The sequence below is a fragment of the Myxocyprinus asiaticus genome, chromosome 7 (assembly GCF_019703515.2).
Source record: "Myxocyprinus asiaticus isolate MX2 ecotype Aquarium Trade chromosome 7, UBuf_Myxa_2, whole genome shotgun sequence".
Taxonomy (NCBI): Eukaryota; Metazoa; Chordata; class Actinopteri; order Cypriniformes; family Catostomidae; genus Myxocyprinus; species Myxocyprinus asiaticus.
In genome coordinates, this window is record NC_059350.1 from 35,967,445 (window position 1) to 35,988,074 (window position 20,630).

The following is a 20,630-nucleotide window of genomic DNA, read 5'->3' on the forward strand; positions in this document are numbered from 1 at the left end:
ATATAAACATTGATTTCAGTCTTTAACATTTGTTGGAAATAAGGATTTTGCAAAAGGGATACATTAAGTCGCCAACTATATTTTTCTTTTTTTAGATTTCTTTTTCTCCGTATGTGGCAACACCTCTAAACTCACCAGGGCATGATCTGAGACCAAGATATTTCCAATTGAGCAATCAACAACAGATGAAATGAGGGACTTAGATATAAAAAAAAATCTATTTTGGAATAAATCTTTTGGACTGATGAAAAAAATGTATAGTCCCTACCAGATGGGTTCAGAAGTCTCCAAATATCTGCAAGACCAAAATTTTTACACATCCTGTGAAGCATCAGTTTTGCTCTAGGGGGCTTGCACACTTTTGCTTCACTATGATCAAGGACTGAATCCATCAACAGATTAAAGTCTCCTCCCAATATTATATCATGAGGGGTGCCAGCGGCTTGCAACATCTGTTCAAGATCTATAAAAAAGCCTTGATCATCAGCGTTAGGTGTGTAAATATTAAGACTCCCCTGCTCTTACTTGAGCCAGCACTAAAGAAAACATGTCCACCCCATATCTTCCCAAATTTTTCCGCTTCCTGCGGGAGAAAGATGTGTTTCTTGAAGAAATATTTTTTAGAGTTAAGAAAAGAAATAACCTTCCTTCTTTTTATGGGGTTCCCCAACCCATTCACATTCCATGTGGAGAGAGATAATCCACTCATATTAACAACTGATATATTGATATAATATAAAAAATTAATTGTGTGTCAAAAACAAGATTATAAAGACCACATTCCCCATTAGAGCAACAATAAAATCCCGAACTTCCCCCCAAACAAAAGAAACAAAAGAAAAAAGAAAAACGTGCGCATTAACACCGCACATGACAGCGCCAACTGTCAATCCCTCTAAACTCAAATAGTCTATGTACACATGCGAGAACCCCCGCAACAACTTTGCCATCGGATTGCTCAAGTCCGGTGCTTCTGCCAAATTTTGTGAAGCAAAATTACATAACAGAAAATACTTTGTAAAACAGACCCCAGCCAACAGGCAGAATAAACACAAAGAACATGTAGATTCATTTACAGAACTGTCTTGAAGGTGTGTTCCTCCACAAAAAGACTTCCAGCTGATATAAAGTCGTTCAGTGTCCTCAGACAGACAAACAATTGTTCAGTGAGCTGGCTGTTATGAGTGAAGCAGATGACGAAATCATTCTAATGTCCCTTAAAAATACTCCACAAAAACAAACTCCAGCCGCTAGGCGGAACCAGCATGAAAAGAAACAAAACAGGCATCCCAGTTCCTCGGATGATTAAGAGTCAAATTCACTCGAAGGCCACATAAAAAAGTACATCATGACTTACTCAGACCGTCAACTTTATAAAACACGTCCATTATGTGAGCATGTAGATATTTTGCGGTTATCCATAGTGTTCATTCTCAATCTGGCCAGGAACTTCAGTATAAAAGCAATCTTCAATCAATGCAAAAGTTTCTTGATAGTGTCATGCCCCAAAACAAACTCCAGCCGCTAGATGGAGCCAATGCAAAAAACAAAAATGGTGCCCATCTTCCTCAGACAATCGATACACTGAACAGCGAGTCAGTCCACTAATATAAGAAACATCAAATGGCTTACTCACTCCAATGTATTTATAAAGGAGAGTGCCTGTTTGGGACATGTAAATACTTTGTTGCCATCCCTGGTGTCTATTCTCAGTATGTCCGGAAACATCAGTGCAAAAGTGATCTTCCGTTGATGTAAGAGTTACATTCCTTGAACCGATCGTGTTTCGCTCTTGTCAAAGTCTGGGAACAAGAAAATATTGTGACTCTTCCAAGAAAGCTTTCCTTTGCTCCTCACCTGGCGCAACACGAGATCTTTATCGGATGATCTCAGAAATTTGGTCAGAATTGATCGGGGCCTGTCTCCCTCAGCAGATCTCCGAGCCGGGACTCTGTGAGCTCGCTCAATTTCCAGTTTATGGCCTGTTATGTCGAGCTCATCCAGGAATTTCACCATATCTCTGCCCTCTTCATGCTCAGGAATTCCAACAATTTGTATGTTATTCCTTTGGCTCATATTTTCGAAATATTCAAGTTTTTCCAAAATGTGTTCCAAGTCTGTTTTGGATGCGGGCGGATTATCAGATAATTCCCTTTCTGATGACTCCAGTTAATCGATTAGTTTCTCAACATCTGCGACTCTTGTGACCAACTCAGAGAATTTTGTTTCCATCGCCATAATCGATCGACGTATTACAGCGAGATCCGACAACCGAGATGTTGGATAGTTGACGCTGAATATCTTCTCCCGACGCGCCATCCAAATCGAGTCCCCTGTCTGCAGGCCCATCAGAGGCCTCAGCTTGAACATGTAAATGTCTTTTAATGTCTCCAGAGTCTGAGGATTTTGACTTCTTTGCCATGTTTACCTCAAAGAGCAAATATGTAACTGGGTGTATCGAATCTCACCGGATTATAAATTGCAAATAATTAAAAAACTAGCAAAGTGCGCAGAGCTAGTCGCTCACACGTCTGCTTCTTGCATGGTGTCACATGTCCACCCTGTTACACCCCATTTAAATAAGGCTACAAAGCACAGTCTCTACCACCGTTTGGGAAATCGGACCATGTTGCCATCTTCCTCATACCTACATACAAACAAAGGCTGAAACAAGAAGCTCCAGTTCAGAGGGAGGTCACGTGCTGGACAGACCAATCAGTGGCCACTCTGCAAGACGCTCTAGATGACGTAGGTTGGGACATGTTCCGGCGCAGCTCTGATGATATCAACATGTTTATGGAAGCAGTCGTGGGACTGATCGGGAAACTGGTTGATGATACAGTCTGCAAAACCACCATCAGGATGTTTCCCAACCAGAAGCCTTGGGTGGATAAATCCATCCGTGACGCTCTGTCATCCCGCACCGCTGCCTATAAAGCGGGGCTCGCCACCGGGAACATGGACAATTACAAAATCGCATTTTACAACACACACAGAGCGGTGAGGGAGGCAAAGCGGTGCTACGGGAAGAAATTGGAGTCACAGTTGCAACAGGGTGGCTCTAGAAGCCTGTGGCAGGGACTGAGAACGATAACGGACTATAAAACACCATCCTCCAAAATTGCAAACGCTGATGCTTCTCTCATAGATGAGCTGAACACTTTTTACGCTCGCTTCGAGGCTGCAGTTTACCGCGCTAACGGTGCTGATAGCGCCAATAGTGATAACGGCTGCTTGTATGCGGAGAGCATTAACGATAGAAATGCGTTCACCATCACAGAGTGCGATGTGAGAAAGGCTTTCCGGAGAGTGACTTAATGACTATCGTCCTGTAGCACTGACCTCAATTGTGATGAAGTGCTTTGAAAGACTGGTCAGAGACTTCACCGCCTCCTCACTACCTGACACCCTTACAATTCGCTTACCATCCAAATCACTCAAAGGACGATGCCATCACACATCTCCTCCACACAGTCCTAGATCATCTGGACAAGAGGAAGGGAAATTATGTTAAAATGCTATTTGTTGATTACAGTTCAAATTCCCGCTAAACTCACCACCAAGTTGGAGGACCTAGGATTTAGCCCATCTCTGCGTCAGTGGATCTCCAACTTCCTGACTGACAGGCCACAAGCAGTAACGGTGGGCAGATATGTCTCACCCCCCCCCCCCCCCCCACCCTCAGCACTGGAGCCCCCCAGGGTTGTGTTCTAAGCCCCCTTCTGTACTCATTGTTCACTTATGACTGTGTGGCCACTTCCAACTCCACCACAATTGTCAAGTTTGCTGACGACACTGTTGTGGTGGGCCTGATCTCTGATAACGACGAGAGGGCCTATCTGCAGGAGATCAAAGGCCTGGAAGACTGGTGCCAGGAGAATGACCTCCATTTGAATGTCAGCAAGACAAAGGAGCTGATAGTGGACTTCAGCACAAAGCAGGCGAGGAACTACCACCCCATTATGATCAACGGGGCCACAGTGGAGAGAGTGGACATTTTCCGATATCTTGGCATACACAACTCACACGATCTGTCATGGACCTGCCACATTAACACCCTGGTGAAGAAGGCCGGTCAGCATCTTCACCACCTCAGGTGCTTAAAGGACTTTAAACTGCCCTCTATGTTGCTAAAAAACTTTTACACCTGCACCATTGAGAGCATCCTGACAGGAAACATCACAGCCTGGTTTGGAAACTGCACAAAACAAGATAGACTGGCCCTACAAAGAGTGGTGCGATCAGCTGAGCGCATCACCCACATCAAACTCCCTGACCTGCAGTCCATCTACAGCAAACGATGCTGGACCAAAGCCAGGAAGATCACGAAAGACCTCAGCCATCCTAATAATGGACTCTTCTCTTTGTTGCAGTCAGGGAAAACGCTTCCGCTCCCTGATGGCCAAAACAGAGAGAATGAGAAGGAGCTTCTTTCCCCAGGCCATCCATGTCCTGAACCAAGGACAACACCAGGACTAGTTTCACTATTCAACACCACACACTTGAAGCAATATTACACTCTGCATTATCATATTATATCATTATTATACATCTACAACATCACCTCTATAACATCAGCCTGTTGCAGTTCAACATTACTGCACAATTACACTTTACCTTGCACAGTGTACATATTGGCAGTCAGACAGTTGCTGCTACCACCTCTACATCTGTCATTATACACTATTTCATACTTTGTACATACAGTATGTATTTCTTCTTTCTCTTATTTTGTGTATTTTATTGTGTTGTAAATTGTGTTTTTTAATTGTGTTTTTACTTCTATTTCTACTTATCTATCTATCTATCTATCTATCTATCTATCTATCTATATATATATATATATATATATATATATATATATATATATATATATATATTTTTTTTTTTTTTTTTTTTTTTTTTTTTTTCGTAAACTGTGGCGAGAAAAGTCGTACCAAGAATTTCACTACATGTTGTACTGTGTATGGTTATGTATGTGACCAATAAAACTTGAAACTTGAAACTTGAAGCCTGGAGATAGAGTCCTTGTCAGAAACCTCAGCGAACGTGGAAGTCCAGGAAAACTCAGGTCCTACTGGGAAAAAACTATGTATGTGGTTAAAGAGCAGGTGGCAGGCAACCCAGTGTATGTTGTTAGCTCAGAGAATGGAAATAAGAAAATAACAAGAACCCTTCATCGAAATCTACTGTTGCTGGTAAATGACCTACCTGTGGAGACACCAGGGGAACCTGAAAAACAAAGACAAAGCAAACAGAAACAAAGAAAAACAAGAGAAAAACAGTTGATGGAACCTGCCTATAACAGTGACACAATGAAGAAAGTTCTGGAGGGTACTGGTTGAGGGTGCCTGTAAATTGGACAGAACAGAGGAAAGGAAATACTTACCAATCACAGCCTGCATTGATCCAAGAAACACCAGCAATGGAGTCACAAGTACCTGTAAGGAAAGAACAAAGGCAAGTGCAAGAACCAGTACAAAAAAGAGACAATCATATTCTAGTGCCAGTCATAGAAAAGTTGAGACCAGTTGAAAGTCAACCAGTAAATGAACTGATACATGATTTGATCCCACCTGCCACAGATGAAGAAGATATTGCAGAAGTTGGACATGTTGAGCCTGAGGAAATGACAGATCTGGCTGCTGAAAGCCAAGAAGTAAATGACCAAGCTGAGTGAGATGATCTACTAGAGGTAGAAAACCAAAACAGATGTTCACTTATGAAACACTTGGTCAGCCTTCATTGCAACCACACAGCACACTCAACACTGTAGCAGCCCATACACTACCTCACATACCTTTATGGGGCACACCTTATTACATTTCAAACCTTTCCATCCTACACACTACACTCCATACAACTACGCACATTACCGTTACACAATACCCATATACTGATTGATGTATATACTTTTGGGTAAAAAAAGTAGTTTTGGAGCCTAAATAAGTGTTAATAGCTGGAGCTTGTTTTATTTTGTCAGGGAGGATGTGACACACACAAAGTATGTGCACATTTGTGTAATTTTTATTTGTGATATTCTGGACTGTATTTCTTGTTAGAAAGTGATGTTCATAATGTTTAGGAATTTATTTATACAGAATAAGTTAAAAAGGTTGCAAAGTGCACTAGGACTCATATTCTCGAACTGAGGGACTTTTATTCTGACGTTCTCACGTCTGGTGAGGGATTTCGGGAGATCGCAGGTAAAGCAGCGTTTCTGCACATGCCTCCTCAAAATGACTGAGGAGTTGAGAGGAACAGATGCCTTTTCTCCCGTCTCCTTATTTTCACCTGTTTTAACAGATTTCTCATCTGTTGACTTGGCCTCCTGGGTGGGGTCTGCAACAGATTTGCAAAGAAAGTTGGGCTCTTCCCTTTCTTTTAAATAGCCAATTGCCATAAATTCACGTCACAGCCATGAACCATGATTTGCTACTTGCTATTACTAGTCAGAACAAGGTGGTATTAGGAGGACGGGATCTTCTAATTTTAGAGAGCATTTTATTGAACAAAAGTTTGCATGGGCCAATGAGTGCAATATCAATATTTTTGGTTTATCAATATAATTATGGGTTATTAATATAATTGTGTCAACATTTTGGATTGCATTAGAATGTAGATTAGACTAAAAGCCACAAAACTATAATTTTGAGTCCTTTAATCTAAAAATTAAAAATTGCTGTATTGCTTCCACTGTCCAAATATCTAAAGATATTGGACTACATTTTTTGTCATGTGTAGTTCAGTGGCTCTCCCTGCACCTTATCTTCCCCACACACCTCTCTTACTCATTCCTCCACTCTCTTCACATTTTACTACATCGCTCTACCTCTTCCTCTGCATTTCATTTACTTTCTCAAACATTTTGCTTAGGGGAAGCTTTTTCCATTTATTTATTTATTTTAAGAACATCTATTTGCTTTTAGTGTAGTGCAGGCATGTCAGTTCAAACATCAGTTTACAGACTGCTGTATCACTCAGTGGCTGCACTGAACTTTGAGGGTGAGGTCAGTTCGCCTTAAGAGCTCAAACTCACAGTCCATATGGATAACATCAGGAAACACAAAGACAAAAAATTATTTTAACTTTATAGCATGAGTTTTTAATATGGTTCATATAGGACCAGACATAGATTATGTATAAAATAGTATAAAATAGTGCACATTGTAATAATTGAGACAAAACTATATCAGTATAAGGTCAGTATAATGCCTAACCAAAACACCTACTACAGAATTAAAGGAATATTCTGGGTACAACACAAGTTGAGCTCAATCGACAGAATTTGTGGCATAATGTTGATTACCAGAAAAGGCACAGTGGAAGTGAATGGAGGCAATCTGTAAATGTTAAAATACTCACTGTTTCAAAAGTATAGCCACAAGATATACTGAAAAACGGTTTCTGTTTAAAGTTATATCCATTTTTACAACTTCGTTGCTATGATAACGTAACGCTGTAAACCCCAAAACCCTAAACGACTGTAAAAATGACGATTTAAACAATTTTACAGCTCAAAGAATACATACGTTTTAACAGAAGAATTAATGTAAGTGCTATTATAAAATTATAAGCTTCACATTGCTGCCTATAAACCCTCCAAAAAATTGGCCACATTCACTTCAGTTGTAAGTGCCTCACTGTAACCTAGATTGTTAAAGAAAAGGAGGGACGAGAACCAGGAATATTCCTTTAAAGCAGATTATTTTTATTTACTTAAGATGGTATATAAAGGTCTACCGTGCTAAAAAGCCTAAAGTGGTTTGCTGGTATCAGCTAGTCTTCCAGCATAGTTAGTTAGCCTACCAGCTAAACCACGATTAGGACAGGCTAGGTGACCAGCTAGACGAGCTTAAACCACTAAAATCAGCAAAAGAGATTAGGCTGGTTTAAGCAGGTTTTTTTTTTTTTCATAAGGGTTATCCTTTTTCAATTCAGTTCATATTCATTTGTTAATATTCAGTATGCCAGTCCAAGTTGGACTCCAACTATTTTAAAATTCAGTTCTCTAACTCTCACACATGCTTTTGGTTCTTTTAAGCTCTCTGGAAAATACAGTATGCCTGGGTTTTTTGGCTCCTTATTTTGCAGATCTATGGTGTTTGCTGCTTGGTGTTGTCTGCTGTACTGCTCTAATATTGTTGTGTCATTGTATTTGTGCAAAAGTTGAAGCTCTAGTGGTCTTGGTCGTGAAACCATGGCAGACCACATAAATGTGTCCTTGGTCTGGGTGTCATTACTTGGTGTCTTGTTCTGGATCTGGGTCTCAGCTGGTCTCATGGCGCAGTCTATTTCCAACATACTAAAGGTGATGATAACCATAAACAGGCTGCACAGTATCTTCACCATTGCAAAGAATTTGTCACTGTGCAATGTATTTGAAATTAATGCAGCAATAAATTTATTGCTTTCTGTATTTTAACTCACAGCCTTGTTTTTGGACTGACAGGTCTTATTGCGGATCTACTGTAGGTCTTGGTCTTGATCTAGGCTTTAAGGGGTCTAGTCTTGGTCTGGGTCTTAGTGGGACCGATATCACACTAGTCTGGGTCTTGGAGGGTCTTGTCTGAGCGCCAAGCCTTTATACATATGGCAATATTTACTTTGCTACTAAAACTGAACTTCAAACTCGCACTCTATAAAACAGTATCTCCCTTCTCCTTCAATAACAGACCAAGATCTACTGGAAGAAATCTTGATTGACAGCTGCTTTTACCCCTCTCACCAAATGGTAGGTCTTCTGTGATTGATATCTACCCTTTTATCTTGATATCATGAATGACTTTGATGTGCTTGATGTTTGAGTTTGTGTTTGTATGTATGCTCAGCCAGATGACCTCATGGCTCTTGTGGTAGTCATACTGTATGACCTCCTGGACAGGAAGTTCCAGACCAGAGAGTCAATAAAAACTACAGGGGAGGGACTTATGAACAAAGTAAGGCAGGTGGAAGACAGTCTTTATAGGTCAGTATGAGCAGGTTTGCCCTTTGAATAAGGATGATTATTCATCATTTATTCTGTCAGAGTAAATGATGTTCTGTTGCCCCATAGGAAAGAAAAATCACAGATCTCTTTAGTATCTAAATTTTTTTCTTCTAGACAGCAATGAGGTTAAATGGATGGTTAAGTGGAGACCTTTTCATAAGTACACCCCATTACTCTCACATGTCTCCTCTCAAGTTTCAGAATAGATCTTAACAGTGTCTGAAACTGTGCTCAGATTTGCCAAGCTACCAATTCTGCAATCAAAAACCAGAGATTTTGTTACGAACCCAAACATTTCTTATAAAATTCTTCCAAGACCAAATTATCTGGACTAAGCTATCCACAGTAGTTATTATGATTATAGTACTGTATGTCACCAATTGACTCATTCATGTCAATTTGCATTACTCCTTTAAGGAATTTTATGAGAAACGTCTGAGACAAAGTTGATAATGAAATGAAACATAACATGGAACTCCACTAAATCTCTTGAGTGAGATGCCCCTTGGGGATGCTTCTCAACATTTTGAAGAAACTGGCCTTTTGCGTGTATATTTGTGTATGTTTTAGGTTCAGGACAAAACTGGAAGCCTCGCTGGCTCACTTTAGAATAAAGCAGAACTTTCTGACCATTGATAGCTTCCTGCCACAGCTTGTGAGAGTAAAACAACACAGAACACAAACAGTACCGCTCTATGCATGGGTCAACACACTCAATGCAAGGTAGTACGTTTCACATATGTATACAACAATGTTTCTCTTATTCATTATGCACTCCAGACCTGTCATTTGTTATGTTCTTGTGTTTGTATACCAATTCATACAGCGTTGAAAATGTGTGTGAGATTCTGAAAACTGCAGGCTTCGCTCAAGTGGACTCAAATACACACCTGGCTGGACAAGTATTCTGTAAAGACACACACTGTTCTAATGTACTGCTGTTTCCCAGAAGGGTTCAAAAACGACTGGAGAAAACCAAACTACTGACAGAACACACACTCATAATACAGGTAATAAAGATACAGATGCAAGTATTATTATGACTGCAAACACATATTCAGGGTTCAATGGGTGTCTGTATTGTATGTGGGTGAATTCAGGATAAATCCCGTAGTCTGGTTGCGGGAGCAGTGCGCCCACTGTTAGTAGAGAACTGTGACGTTCTGATGGTGGGGTCCTTCTCTGCTCTGACTGTGGCTCATGTGGCTGTCCAGACTGCTGCCTGTTCTGGCTGTGTACATGTATGTGGGGTCCTTAATGCCCCCAACTTCAAGGAGGAACTACAAACTACACTCTCCTCTATTGGCTGCAAAAGTGAGTGTTATTCTTGCGCCTTGCACAGGACCTTGCGGAATCTGTCTGCAGAATTCCACAGAAAGCTTTCACAAAGTTTACAAATTGAACATAATCCCCTTGTGTTAATTTATTACATATTTTGGTTGATTAGATTATGGTTTTAGCGTCCAATAAGAGCATAGTAATATCAGCTGAGTTTAACATGTTTTACCATGTTTAAATCCATTAAGCAAAATTCCATAGATTTTCCATCAAAATCAGTGCAGAAAATATGAAGAAAAAAAGTCTGAAGATTCCATCTGGGACTGCTCATGAGTTACTGTCTGTGACATTTAAAATAAGAGCAGTTTTAGAATTTCAAATTATGAATACTAATGAAGGAATTGATAGCAAATCCAAATTTAGTGGAGTTTACTTTGCAGTACCATGGTACGGCGGTGGTATCTGGTGGTAAGACCATGGAACTAAAAGACCATATTCATATACATGGTCTTACCTTGGTACATATATAAAAACACACACACACACAATAATATCATGGTACCTTTTGGTACTTTTTAGTTTGTGGTGTTTAGTAAGAATTGAAATGTCAAAAGATAGTTACATAATTGCTGTGGTGTTAACTTTTAACACTTCTCACTCTTCATAGATGTGAAGCTGTTGTCTAATGACTTTACTGAGCTTAATGAATGGGATTTGCGTATTCAGAAGGTGCGGGTGATTTTAGTGCTTCCACAATGTTCTGCGTCAGCACTCTGCAACCCTGTTGAGTTCATCCTCAATGAGAGTGGAGGTACAGCAGAATTAAGTTCAAAACACAGCCAGCATTTTGAAATCTATGCATTATCTTACATTTGAAAGATAATGGGCCTTATTCATAAAATGCAAGCAGCACAAATGTTTGTGTTAGTCATTCATTATGTTTACATTTACATTTATTCATTTAACAAATGCTTTTATCCAAAGCAACTTACAAATAAGGAATACAAAAGAAGTGATTCCTCCTAAAGTGGCAGCACTAAGAAAAGCGCTGTAATACAAAGTTGCAAATTGCTCAGAGAAGCACAAGTAGAGAGGTGGCATCACGTGGCACCACTCACCCGCTGATCTTAAACTTTTAGAGGGCACATAGAGTTGAAGTAGCGAGTATAGATAGGGGATGCAGAAACAGTGGCTGTTCTGTAAGCGTGCATTAATGCCTTGAACTTGATGCGAGCAACCATTGGCAACCAGTGCAATTCGATAAAGAGAGACGCTCTCTTGGGCTCTTGCCATGTGCCTTAATGACAGATCCCAGTAATGTCATGTAAATAGAGAAGAAGAAGGGCACAAGCACTGAACCCTGAGGTACCCCGAAACTATTCTTTCATAAATTGTTGCATACAATTCAATGTAAGAATGATTTTACAAACCATTCAAACAATTTTACAAACAGAATTCTTTTTTGCTCATGTTTTGTAAATAAGACCCAGTGACTTTACATTTTCAGTGTGTCTATTAAACAAATATAAGATTAAATGACAATTATTATATTTAATGTGATATCTGAAAATAACAGTAAATGTGAAAACTTATAGGCATGGAAGAGTCATGGAAATTTTCTAGCTATACTCCACTCAAAATGTTTTAATTGGCTATATATTGCTCTTTGTGAGTACAATCACTATGAAATGATTTTAAAAAATCTTTATCCAGTAATCAGGAGTGAATGGAGAAGTCATTGAAAATGATGAAAATTCCTTGGTCTAAAAAGTGTGGGAACCCTGAATATATCTCCGAGATAACATATTGCTTATATTTCTCTGTTTATCAGACAAAGAGCTACTGCATGGTTTGTCTAAAGGTACCATCTCTGATGGTAAACTGGAGGCACTGGTTGCTAAACAGACACAAGACCTCAACCATGCACTTACCTGTGAGTCATACACTTACACAAATCTTTCATTTACTTGATTCTATGACACTGAATAATTACATACATATTTATTTAAACTCCCACTAAGTGAGAATAAGAAAACGAAATGTGGTCCTTTTCATGAGCTCTCTAATGCCGAGAGATTTAATTTGTCCTTTTAACTGAGCCTATTTTCTATCCACGTGTCCATAAACTGGATTATTTCTCTCTCCAATTAGTGAGATAGGCCCACTGCATATATTTATAAATTATATATTGACTGCATGTCTGCTGAGTTATGACTTGCTGAACTGCAGTTCCTAAGGTGAAAGCAGTGGTGTACTGCACATGCTCCGTATATCTAGAGGAGAACGAAAGACTGGTGAAGAGAACACTTGAGAATGCAGATAACAAGCCAAAAGCATTACCCTTCAGGTACACACATCTCTTACATACACACACACACACACACACACACTGTCCAAAGCATTAAGTCCTTCCTGTCACACACCACTAACTATAAGGATTTAAAGTCGCAGTATCCATGGAAACAGCAGTTAATCCACCGAAAAGGAAGTTGAAATAGAAATTTGGTGGAGGATGATAATAACGAATGTTTGAGTTATGAGAAAATGGATACATTTTGGGTTTTTAGTGCACTGAACCCTGTTGAGAAAAAACAGCTAAAACCAGCCTAAGGTGGTTTGTGAGATATACTTAAACACTTCATGTGAAAAAAGCTTAAAATGGCTTAATGTATAAAAACAATGACAAGGGAAAACTCTCACACTACACTTGTTATAAAGACTATCTACTGCAAAAAGCAACTGTAATCCAAGAGACTGTAATCCAAAGAAAAAGACAAAAGCAGAAAAGTGGTTTTCCAAGGTCTTTGTTTTAGTGCATTAAATGACTTTCTTTCTTCTGTTGAACTCAAATGAAGATTTTTTGAAAAATATTTCAGCTCTGTAGTAAGTGAATGGGTCCCAAAATTTTTAAGCTCCAAAAAACACATATAGGCAGCGTAAAAGTAATCCATTAGACTCCAGTGGTTAAATCTATATATTCAGAAGCAATATGATAGGTGTGGGTGAGAAAAAGATAAATATTTAAGTCCTTTTTTTTTACTATAAATTCACCTCCCTGCCCAGTAGGTGGCAATATGTACAAATAATGCAAATAGCCAAAAACAAAGTGGAGATTAATAGTGAAAAAAAAAAAATATCTTAAATAATTATCTGTTTCTCACCCACACCTATCATATCGCTTCCGAGGATTTACCCACTGGAGTCATAATGATTACTTTTATGCTGCCTTTATGTGCTTTTTGGAGTTTCAAAATGTTGGTACCCATTTACTTGCAATGTATGAACCAACAGAGCTGAGATATTCTTTTATTTGTGTTCAGCAGAAGAAAGAAAGTCATACACATCTGGGATGGCATGAGGATGAGTAAATGATGAGAGAAATTTCATTTTTGGGTGAACTATTCCTTTAATCTTTCCTCTCAGGCTGGTCAGTGCAGGATGGGGTGATGGGGAAGAAAGGTTTTTCAAAATAGAAGCATCTGACTTCACAAATGGCTGCTTCCTCTGTGTGATGAAAAGAGAGGTGAGAAAGAAAAATACTTAAAGTTTTCTTTCTGTGGGGAGTTCACATTTGGCCCTTTACTGACATAATATGGTGCTGTGATTAATACATTGTGTTTGTCTTTTTGAATGGGAGTAAAGATATGTGTGAGTTGAGATCAGGAGGATGAGAGGACTAACAGACACATAAGTACATGCACACACACACAGAGAGAGAGAGAGAGAGAGAGAGAGAGAGAACTTGATGAGATGCTGTCCTAAATACTGGCTGTGTAGCTCCGATTCTCACTAAATAATGAACACTTCTGTCTGATCACATTAGCTTCCATACAAGAACACACACACACACATACACACACAGCAAGAGAAAAAAGCCTGTAGCTCCTTTTTTTATTTTTTTTATGTGGATTTTGTAGTTAATGTCATTTTCATTCTCCATATTCTTCGAATCTGAGCATATTTGAGCCAAACCCGTCTGTCACGGGACAGATCATAGTCACGAGCCCCGATTTCATTCATAATTACATTTCGATAAAATGTGTAGTTACTGCATTTGCCCTTGCAAGGTAGTTCAGGCATTTTCCACTAGGTTTGATAACCACTCAAATTGTTAATTAAAATGTTAATTATTGTTTTGTAATCATTTAAAACCTAAAAAACAATTGTGTGAAATGTTTTGATTACTGTAAAAAGGGTGCTTGTGCTATATTTCTTTCATAAATGGCAACTGGTTAGATTTTTTGTTATCTAATGCAATGGCACATTATTACATGAGAAGTAACGAGAAAAGTGATGACAAAGTAAAGAAGAAATTTAAGATTCTGCGCTAGATCTTTCTAATCAGATGTAGTTAAAATTGTACAAAAGGTCAGATTTTCTTTCATTGAAGGACTTTTCCATCCATTTTTCCATTGAAGATGCTATTGTTCTTTAAAAATTCTCAAATCATTCTGCAATAACACTGATCATCAGGTTTTGCAAAAATCGAAAAATCGAATTTTAAGTTTTCAAAACGTTTCACTAAAATTGTTTTGCTGATAGTGTAATTTCAAATGAGAAATTTCAAATGGATTTGAAGATCTCAGACTTTTGGACACCACTGTATATGTGTAATAATTGGAGATTCTACAGTATGTGTGTGTGTTCTCTAACAGCAGGATCCAGCAGAAGTTGAAACAGTACAGGATGTTTTGGCACGAGCTGCTGCTAAAGGTTTGTTAGGGGGTCTGCTGCCCCCTGACCCCTTGAATGAAGAGAAACAAAAAGACAAAAAGAGAAAAAAACAAAAGGGAGTCCCACCAGCTCTTCCGCCATCCTCCCTGACTGAGCATAGCGCATCACTGATGACCAGTATGAGTCCCCCAGATGACAGTGTGCTTAAATATGCTACTATAAATCTGAATAACAGTTCCACAATCCTACAACTGTCGTCTGCTGTTAAAAGTCAAAGGCTTTCAGTTATGGATGGTAAATCCATAATTACAAACCATTCTAATGACCCAAACCAAGCATCCAACATTAAAAATCTGTCTTCTACTATCCAAAAGAAGCAATCAAATGGACATAGGCCTCGAGGGAAGGTTGCTGGGCAGTCAAGGACGAAAAAGGCTTCTAAATCCCGTTCTCATAAAGAGCGGCAGAGGTCTCGACCTCCACGCAAGCGACTGCCGCACCTTCGGCCATCTCAACACGCTACTGTTTACTTCATTAGGCCAACACCTCCTCAGACCAAACCAGTTGCTCTCAAAGCCCCAGTGACACCTTATGAATACAGACATTTACAGAGCAGAGGTAGGTCTCAACAGGAAGTGATCAACCCAAAACAGGAAGATGTCAAATCAGAGACCTGCAGGTCAGAAAGGAAGGGAATTCAGTCAAGAGATTTCACTCTCCCTCCTATCCACCAGCTCAGTCCTTCACACCACTCTTCGTCTCTCCATCGGCTGTACTCCTCCTCTTCTAATTTCTTTACCTCAATTTCCTCATCCAGCAGCATTGCCAAGGGCAGAAACTCCACCGTTTCAATCTCACGATCATGGCGCTGAGCTGCAACCTGTTGTTTACATGCACTTCCTGCATTCTTTCATACTAAAGAACAATTGTAGTAAACAGCATGTGTATGCATATATCATACACATGCATATGTCTTCTATGCATATAACATAGAAGCCAAGGTCCTGATCTCATAACCTAAACAGAATATTTGATTAATCAATGGAGATTTAATTCAGTGTATATGTTACACATTTGCAATGCTGTAACTGATTGTATCATGTGTTGAATAAATTATTTTATTTGTGATTTGTAACCGAATTGAGTGCAGTCCATGAATATGGGTAAACATTTATATGGATATGTAAAAATATATAATGTGGTGGTCAATAAGCATATGCCGGTATTCGGTAATACGGTATAGCACGGTAATTAAAATGCACAATATTGTTATCTTTGGCACTTCAAAATACCATAAAAATTATAGATAATATTTTAGCCAAATTGTTTATATTTTTCAGATTACACAGTAGTTTTTTTTTCCATCAACAAATCAAAATGCACAACACTGTCTGCGTGTATGCAGCATAAATTACACATGCGCACTGATGTAAACAAAACCAATGTGGACAAGAAGCATGGCTGATGGAGGAAAGCAGCTGACCCTTTATCCGCCTTCTAAAAGGGTTAAATCAGAAGTGTGAAAGTATTTTAGGTTCCATAAAAATGAAGAGGGACTGTTGGTTGGAGATGGTTTCCCTTTGTGTAAAACATGTGGCAGAAAAGTGGCTGTGAATCACAGGAACACCTCCAACATGTTCACTCATCTGCGGGACAGTCATCTCATGCAATTCAGCGAGATAAAGGTAAGTTGTGACAGTTCTGCTTGCTTTTCCAAACTGGTTTTGAAAACTGAGAGACAACACTATAAAGGCCAAAGTATATTCCGGGTGTGCGCGTTGCGGATAGCTCTGCATTCAGTATGTATGATGCAAAATGCGTCATCAGCACTGCCGCACTAGTAGGTATAGGTGCAGGCCGGAGACCTCCAAATGGGGGCGGAATCTCCAAAAAAGGGAGGGGTTACTCCAAAAGGGGGCTTCACTTCCACTCATGGTTAAGGTTAGGGAAAGGGTTAGGTTAGGGGCTCCCTATATCTTTAATGGCGATTTGGAGTTCATGCCCCTTTTTGGAGTAATGCCTGCAGCTATACCCTTCTCCAGCTGCGCTGCTCGACCGCACGCCGCCTAGATTTTCTTGGCTCGCACACACGGCCCTCGGCTGTGCATGTCGTCTGTGCATGCGCTGGCCATTGACTGTACTAAAAGAGCGTCACAAAGCAGCTGTAGTGCGCATGCGCATCACGCGTTTGTGTTTGCTCGCAAAACTCACAAAGGCAAAACGGTCGGCTGGGCGCGATCCGATCCGGAACGCGCAAAAACGAAGTATACCTGGGCCTTAAGAGACAACTAGCTAAGCTGCAACTAAGACGACTGTGAGGCAAGGAGGTCACTGGGACAGGAAGGTTCAGGTCCATGAGACGCTGAAACATAGCCGGGGCCCCAAACAAACCGAATGGAAGCATCACAAATTGATGCAATCCAAATGGCGTGGAGAAGGCTGTTTTTTCACGGGAAATTGGTGTCAAGGTGATCTGCAAATAACCCTGTGTCAAATCCAATGTCGAATAAAATCGAGCAGTAGCTAACCGATCGAGCAACTCATCAACGCGGGGCATCGGGTACACATCAAATTTAGACACCGCGTTGACTTTCCTATAATCCACATAGAACCATACAGACCCGTCGCTCTTAGGCACTAGAACAACAGGGCTGGACCACTCGCTGTGGGATTCCTCTATTACCCCCATATCAAGCATCGCATCCAATTCTTCCCGAACTATTTTCTTTTTGTGTTCGGGCAAGCGATAGGGACGGCTACATACCACCACTCCCAGTTCGGTCGATGTGGTGCTGGATGAGGTTCGTACAACCCGGTAGAGGGGAGAACATGTCTGCAAATTCTTGTTGCAACTTGGCAACCCCTGCGAGCTGATACGGTGAGAGGTGGTCTCTGCAAGTGACTGGGGTGCTATGATTAGGTTTTATATTCACCTCCGGCCCGAGCTCCGCCCTCTCCGGAACTACCATAGCCAACGTCACAGGGACTGCCTCCCTCCACAATTTCAGGAGGTTGAGGTGATATATTTGACGTGCGCCCCCTCTATCAGTTCGCTTTACCTCATAATCGAGATCCCCCACTCGTCGTGTGACCTCAAAGGTTCCTTGCCGTTTGGCGAGTAATTTGAAGCTCAGTGTGGGTAGTAATACAAGTACCTTATCTCCCGGTGCGAATTCGTGCAGCCGAGCACCCCTGTTATACATTCGGCTCTGTCGTTCTTGAGCTTGGAGCAAATTCTCCTGTGTTAGTTGTCCCAAGGTGTGGAGTTTTGCTCTAAGATCAAGAACATACTGAATTTCATTCTTGCTATCTGAAGGTCCCTCTTCCCAAGCTTTGCGGATGACGTCAAGCACCTCGTGCGGGCACCACCCATACAGCAGCTCGAATGGGGAAAAGCCAGTGGAGGCTTGCGGGACTTCTTGTACTGCAAATAACGGGGTCGAGCCATTTATCCCAATTCCTAGCATCCTCATACACGAATTTACGAATCATGTTCTTAAGGGTTTTATTAAAATGCTCCACCAGGCCGTCTGTCTGTGGGTGGTAGACACTGGTGCGTATCGCCTTAATGCCCAATAATTCGTAAAGCTCACGTAGTGCCTGTGACATAAAAGTTGTGCCCTGGTCAGTGAGGATTTCTTTCGGAATCCCAACCGGGAGATTATCTTGAAGAGTGCCTCCGCCACACCGCATGCTGAGATGCTGCGCAGAGGCACTGCTTCCGGATATCGCATTGCATAATGATTAATACAAAGCGATGTCCGCGTGCTGACCACTCTAATGTGGCGCCTGACGAGGTCCATGCCAATTCTCTCGATGGGGACCTCGATCAATGGAAGGGGGCGCAATGGCGCTTTTGGGGTGGCCGGTGGATTCACCAGCTGACATTCACGGCACGCTGCATACCACCTGCAGACATCGCCGCCAATGCCTGGCCAATAAAAACGGGCAATTAAGCGGTTCAGCGTCTTAGCGTAGCTCAAGCAGGGATTGCTGGTTGGACTGATGCAGGCTGGCGAGGGACTGGAGAATATCGGCCACCTAGGAGGACTCCATGGGGCGTACTTCGATTTCCGGGTTTCGGCACCAGTGTGAGGCAAGGAGGTCACTGGGACAGGAAGGTTCAGGTCTCAGATGAGCTTTTAATCACAAACTTAGGGATAACACAGTCACAACTGGCACAGTAACTTCTTCAGCTTCACAAACTCTAGTCACAGCCTCTTAATCATCACAAAGTCTTTATCACAACTCTTTAGCATCACAAACTCAGTAGCTTCACTGTGAGACTCTCGTGCCAGACTCTCTCTCTCTCTTCAGGCGGTGGCGTGGCTGTTTATATGCCACTCTCCCCAAGCTCACTGGAATTAGATACAGGTGTTAGACATAATTTAGCTCAGGTGTAAGCGCCCTTACTGCTTTCTCTCTCTCCGGACGGGTGCTCGACCACACCCCCACTGCCACAACGACAAAGAAAGTGAACTTTTGTTACCGTCTGCAGATAAAGTGTAGCTTGCTTTCATGTAGCTGAAGAGTAGTTAGCTAAAACTCCACTATTTACACAGTAACATTTGTGTCTTGTAGTAACATTTAAAGCTACGCTATGTAACCTTTGGCCCTTTAGCGGTTAAAAATTATTACTGTTATAAAGAACAATACACACGTGTGCTAGCAAGTGAAAAGTTCTGCACCGATTACAGTATAATTATTGTATTTCACTACACACACACAGACGTGTGTGTGTAGTCTGATTGGACAGACGTGTGTGTGTGTGTGTGTGTGTGTGTGTGTGTGCGTTTACACAACTATATATAAACCATATCAATAAAATATCTTACCTGTTGAGTAAGAAATAAGCCATCTCTGGGTTGCTTTTAAATCCTATCAGATCTCAGAGTTGTCGCCACCTCTGAAAATCCAAGCCAATGTTGATTCGGGTTTTATTACGGACTCTGTCACTTTCCCTTTTTGCTTGTAGACTGTGCTCTGTTCGGGGTTTCTTTGTTTTTACAACCGGTGATTCCCCGGAGGTTTGCCATTTTGAATGATCCATGGTCAATTTTTCTCGTTCGTTGTGACAACAAACTTTCAGCTTCAGCTACTCCCACACCATATATGTGCTACAGAAGCCAGAGCTTATTTTCTCTGTGTACGGAAATGACGTCAACACGCATGGGCGAGTGACGTATGTATGCAATTTCCTGCTAAATTAATCCCGACAGCTCTAAAATATAAATTATTATTATAGGTTTATCAAAGTGTATTTGGGTCAGTCAAAGACTTGTTTGGAAGATGGATTTTTGTTGCACTCTCTCATTAATAACATTTTGTTATTTTTTAACAAAAAAAAAGTTACATAGTATAGCTTTAAATAGTTGTTATCACCTGATACTAAGTCCTGTTATTAATAATGGCAATGTGGCACTATGATGATTAAATGTTAAGTTCAAGTTGGAACACAACAAAATTGTACATTCCCATACAGTAGTAGTGAACTTGCAGTTAGGCTATTAAATTTGATGCTAGCACCTATACTGTATTAGCAACTGGCTTGCTATCCAGAAAAAAAACACACATACTATTGTTGTAGCCTAGTAGCTAGCTGGATAAAATTGGCCTAGCATTATTTTAACATTAGCCTCAAGAAGACAAGCTGTAAGTCTGTACTGATCTGTAATTATCAGTGGCCCCA

At 40.6% G+C, this 20,630-nt stretch overlaps 1 protein-coding gene across 1 annotated transcript in view; it reads left to right on the forward strand.

Annotated features, from left to right (window-relative positions):
• LOC127443561 (putative methyltransferase NSUN7) overlaps positions 1-15,813 on the forward strand; it is a 32,309-nt gene extending 16,496 nt beyond the window's left edge. Inside the window, exons 2-11 of the mRNA XM_051702244.1 lie at positions 8,676-8,734; positions 8,832-8,968; positions 9,560-9,712; positions 9,816-9,999; positions 10,090-10,303; positions 10,935-11,078; positions 12,099-12,200; positions 12,497-12,614; positions 13,691-13,790; positions 14,923-15,813. Coding sequence (XP_051558204.1) covers positions 8,676-8,734; positions 8,832-8,968; positions 9,560-9,712; positions 9,816-9,999; positions 10,090-10,303; positions 10,935-11,078; positions 12,099-12,200; positions 12,497-12,614; positions 13,691-13,790; positions 14,923-15,813 — 2,102 coding nt within the window. The remainder of the gene's footprint in view (positions 1-8,675; positions 8,735-8,831; positions 8,969-9,559; positions 9,713-9,815; positions 10,000-10,089; positions 10,304-10,934; positions 11,079-12,098; positions 12,201-12,496; positions 12,615-13,690; positions 13,791-14,922) is intronic.
• Positions 15,814-20,630: the final 4,817 nt, after the last annotated feature.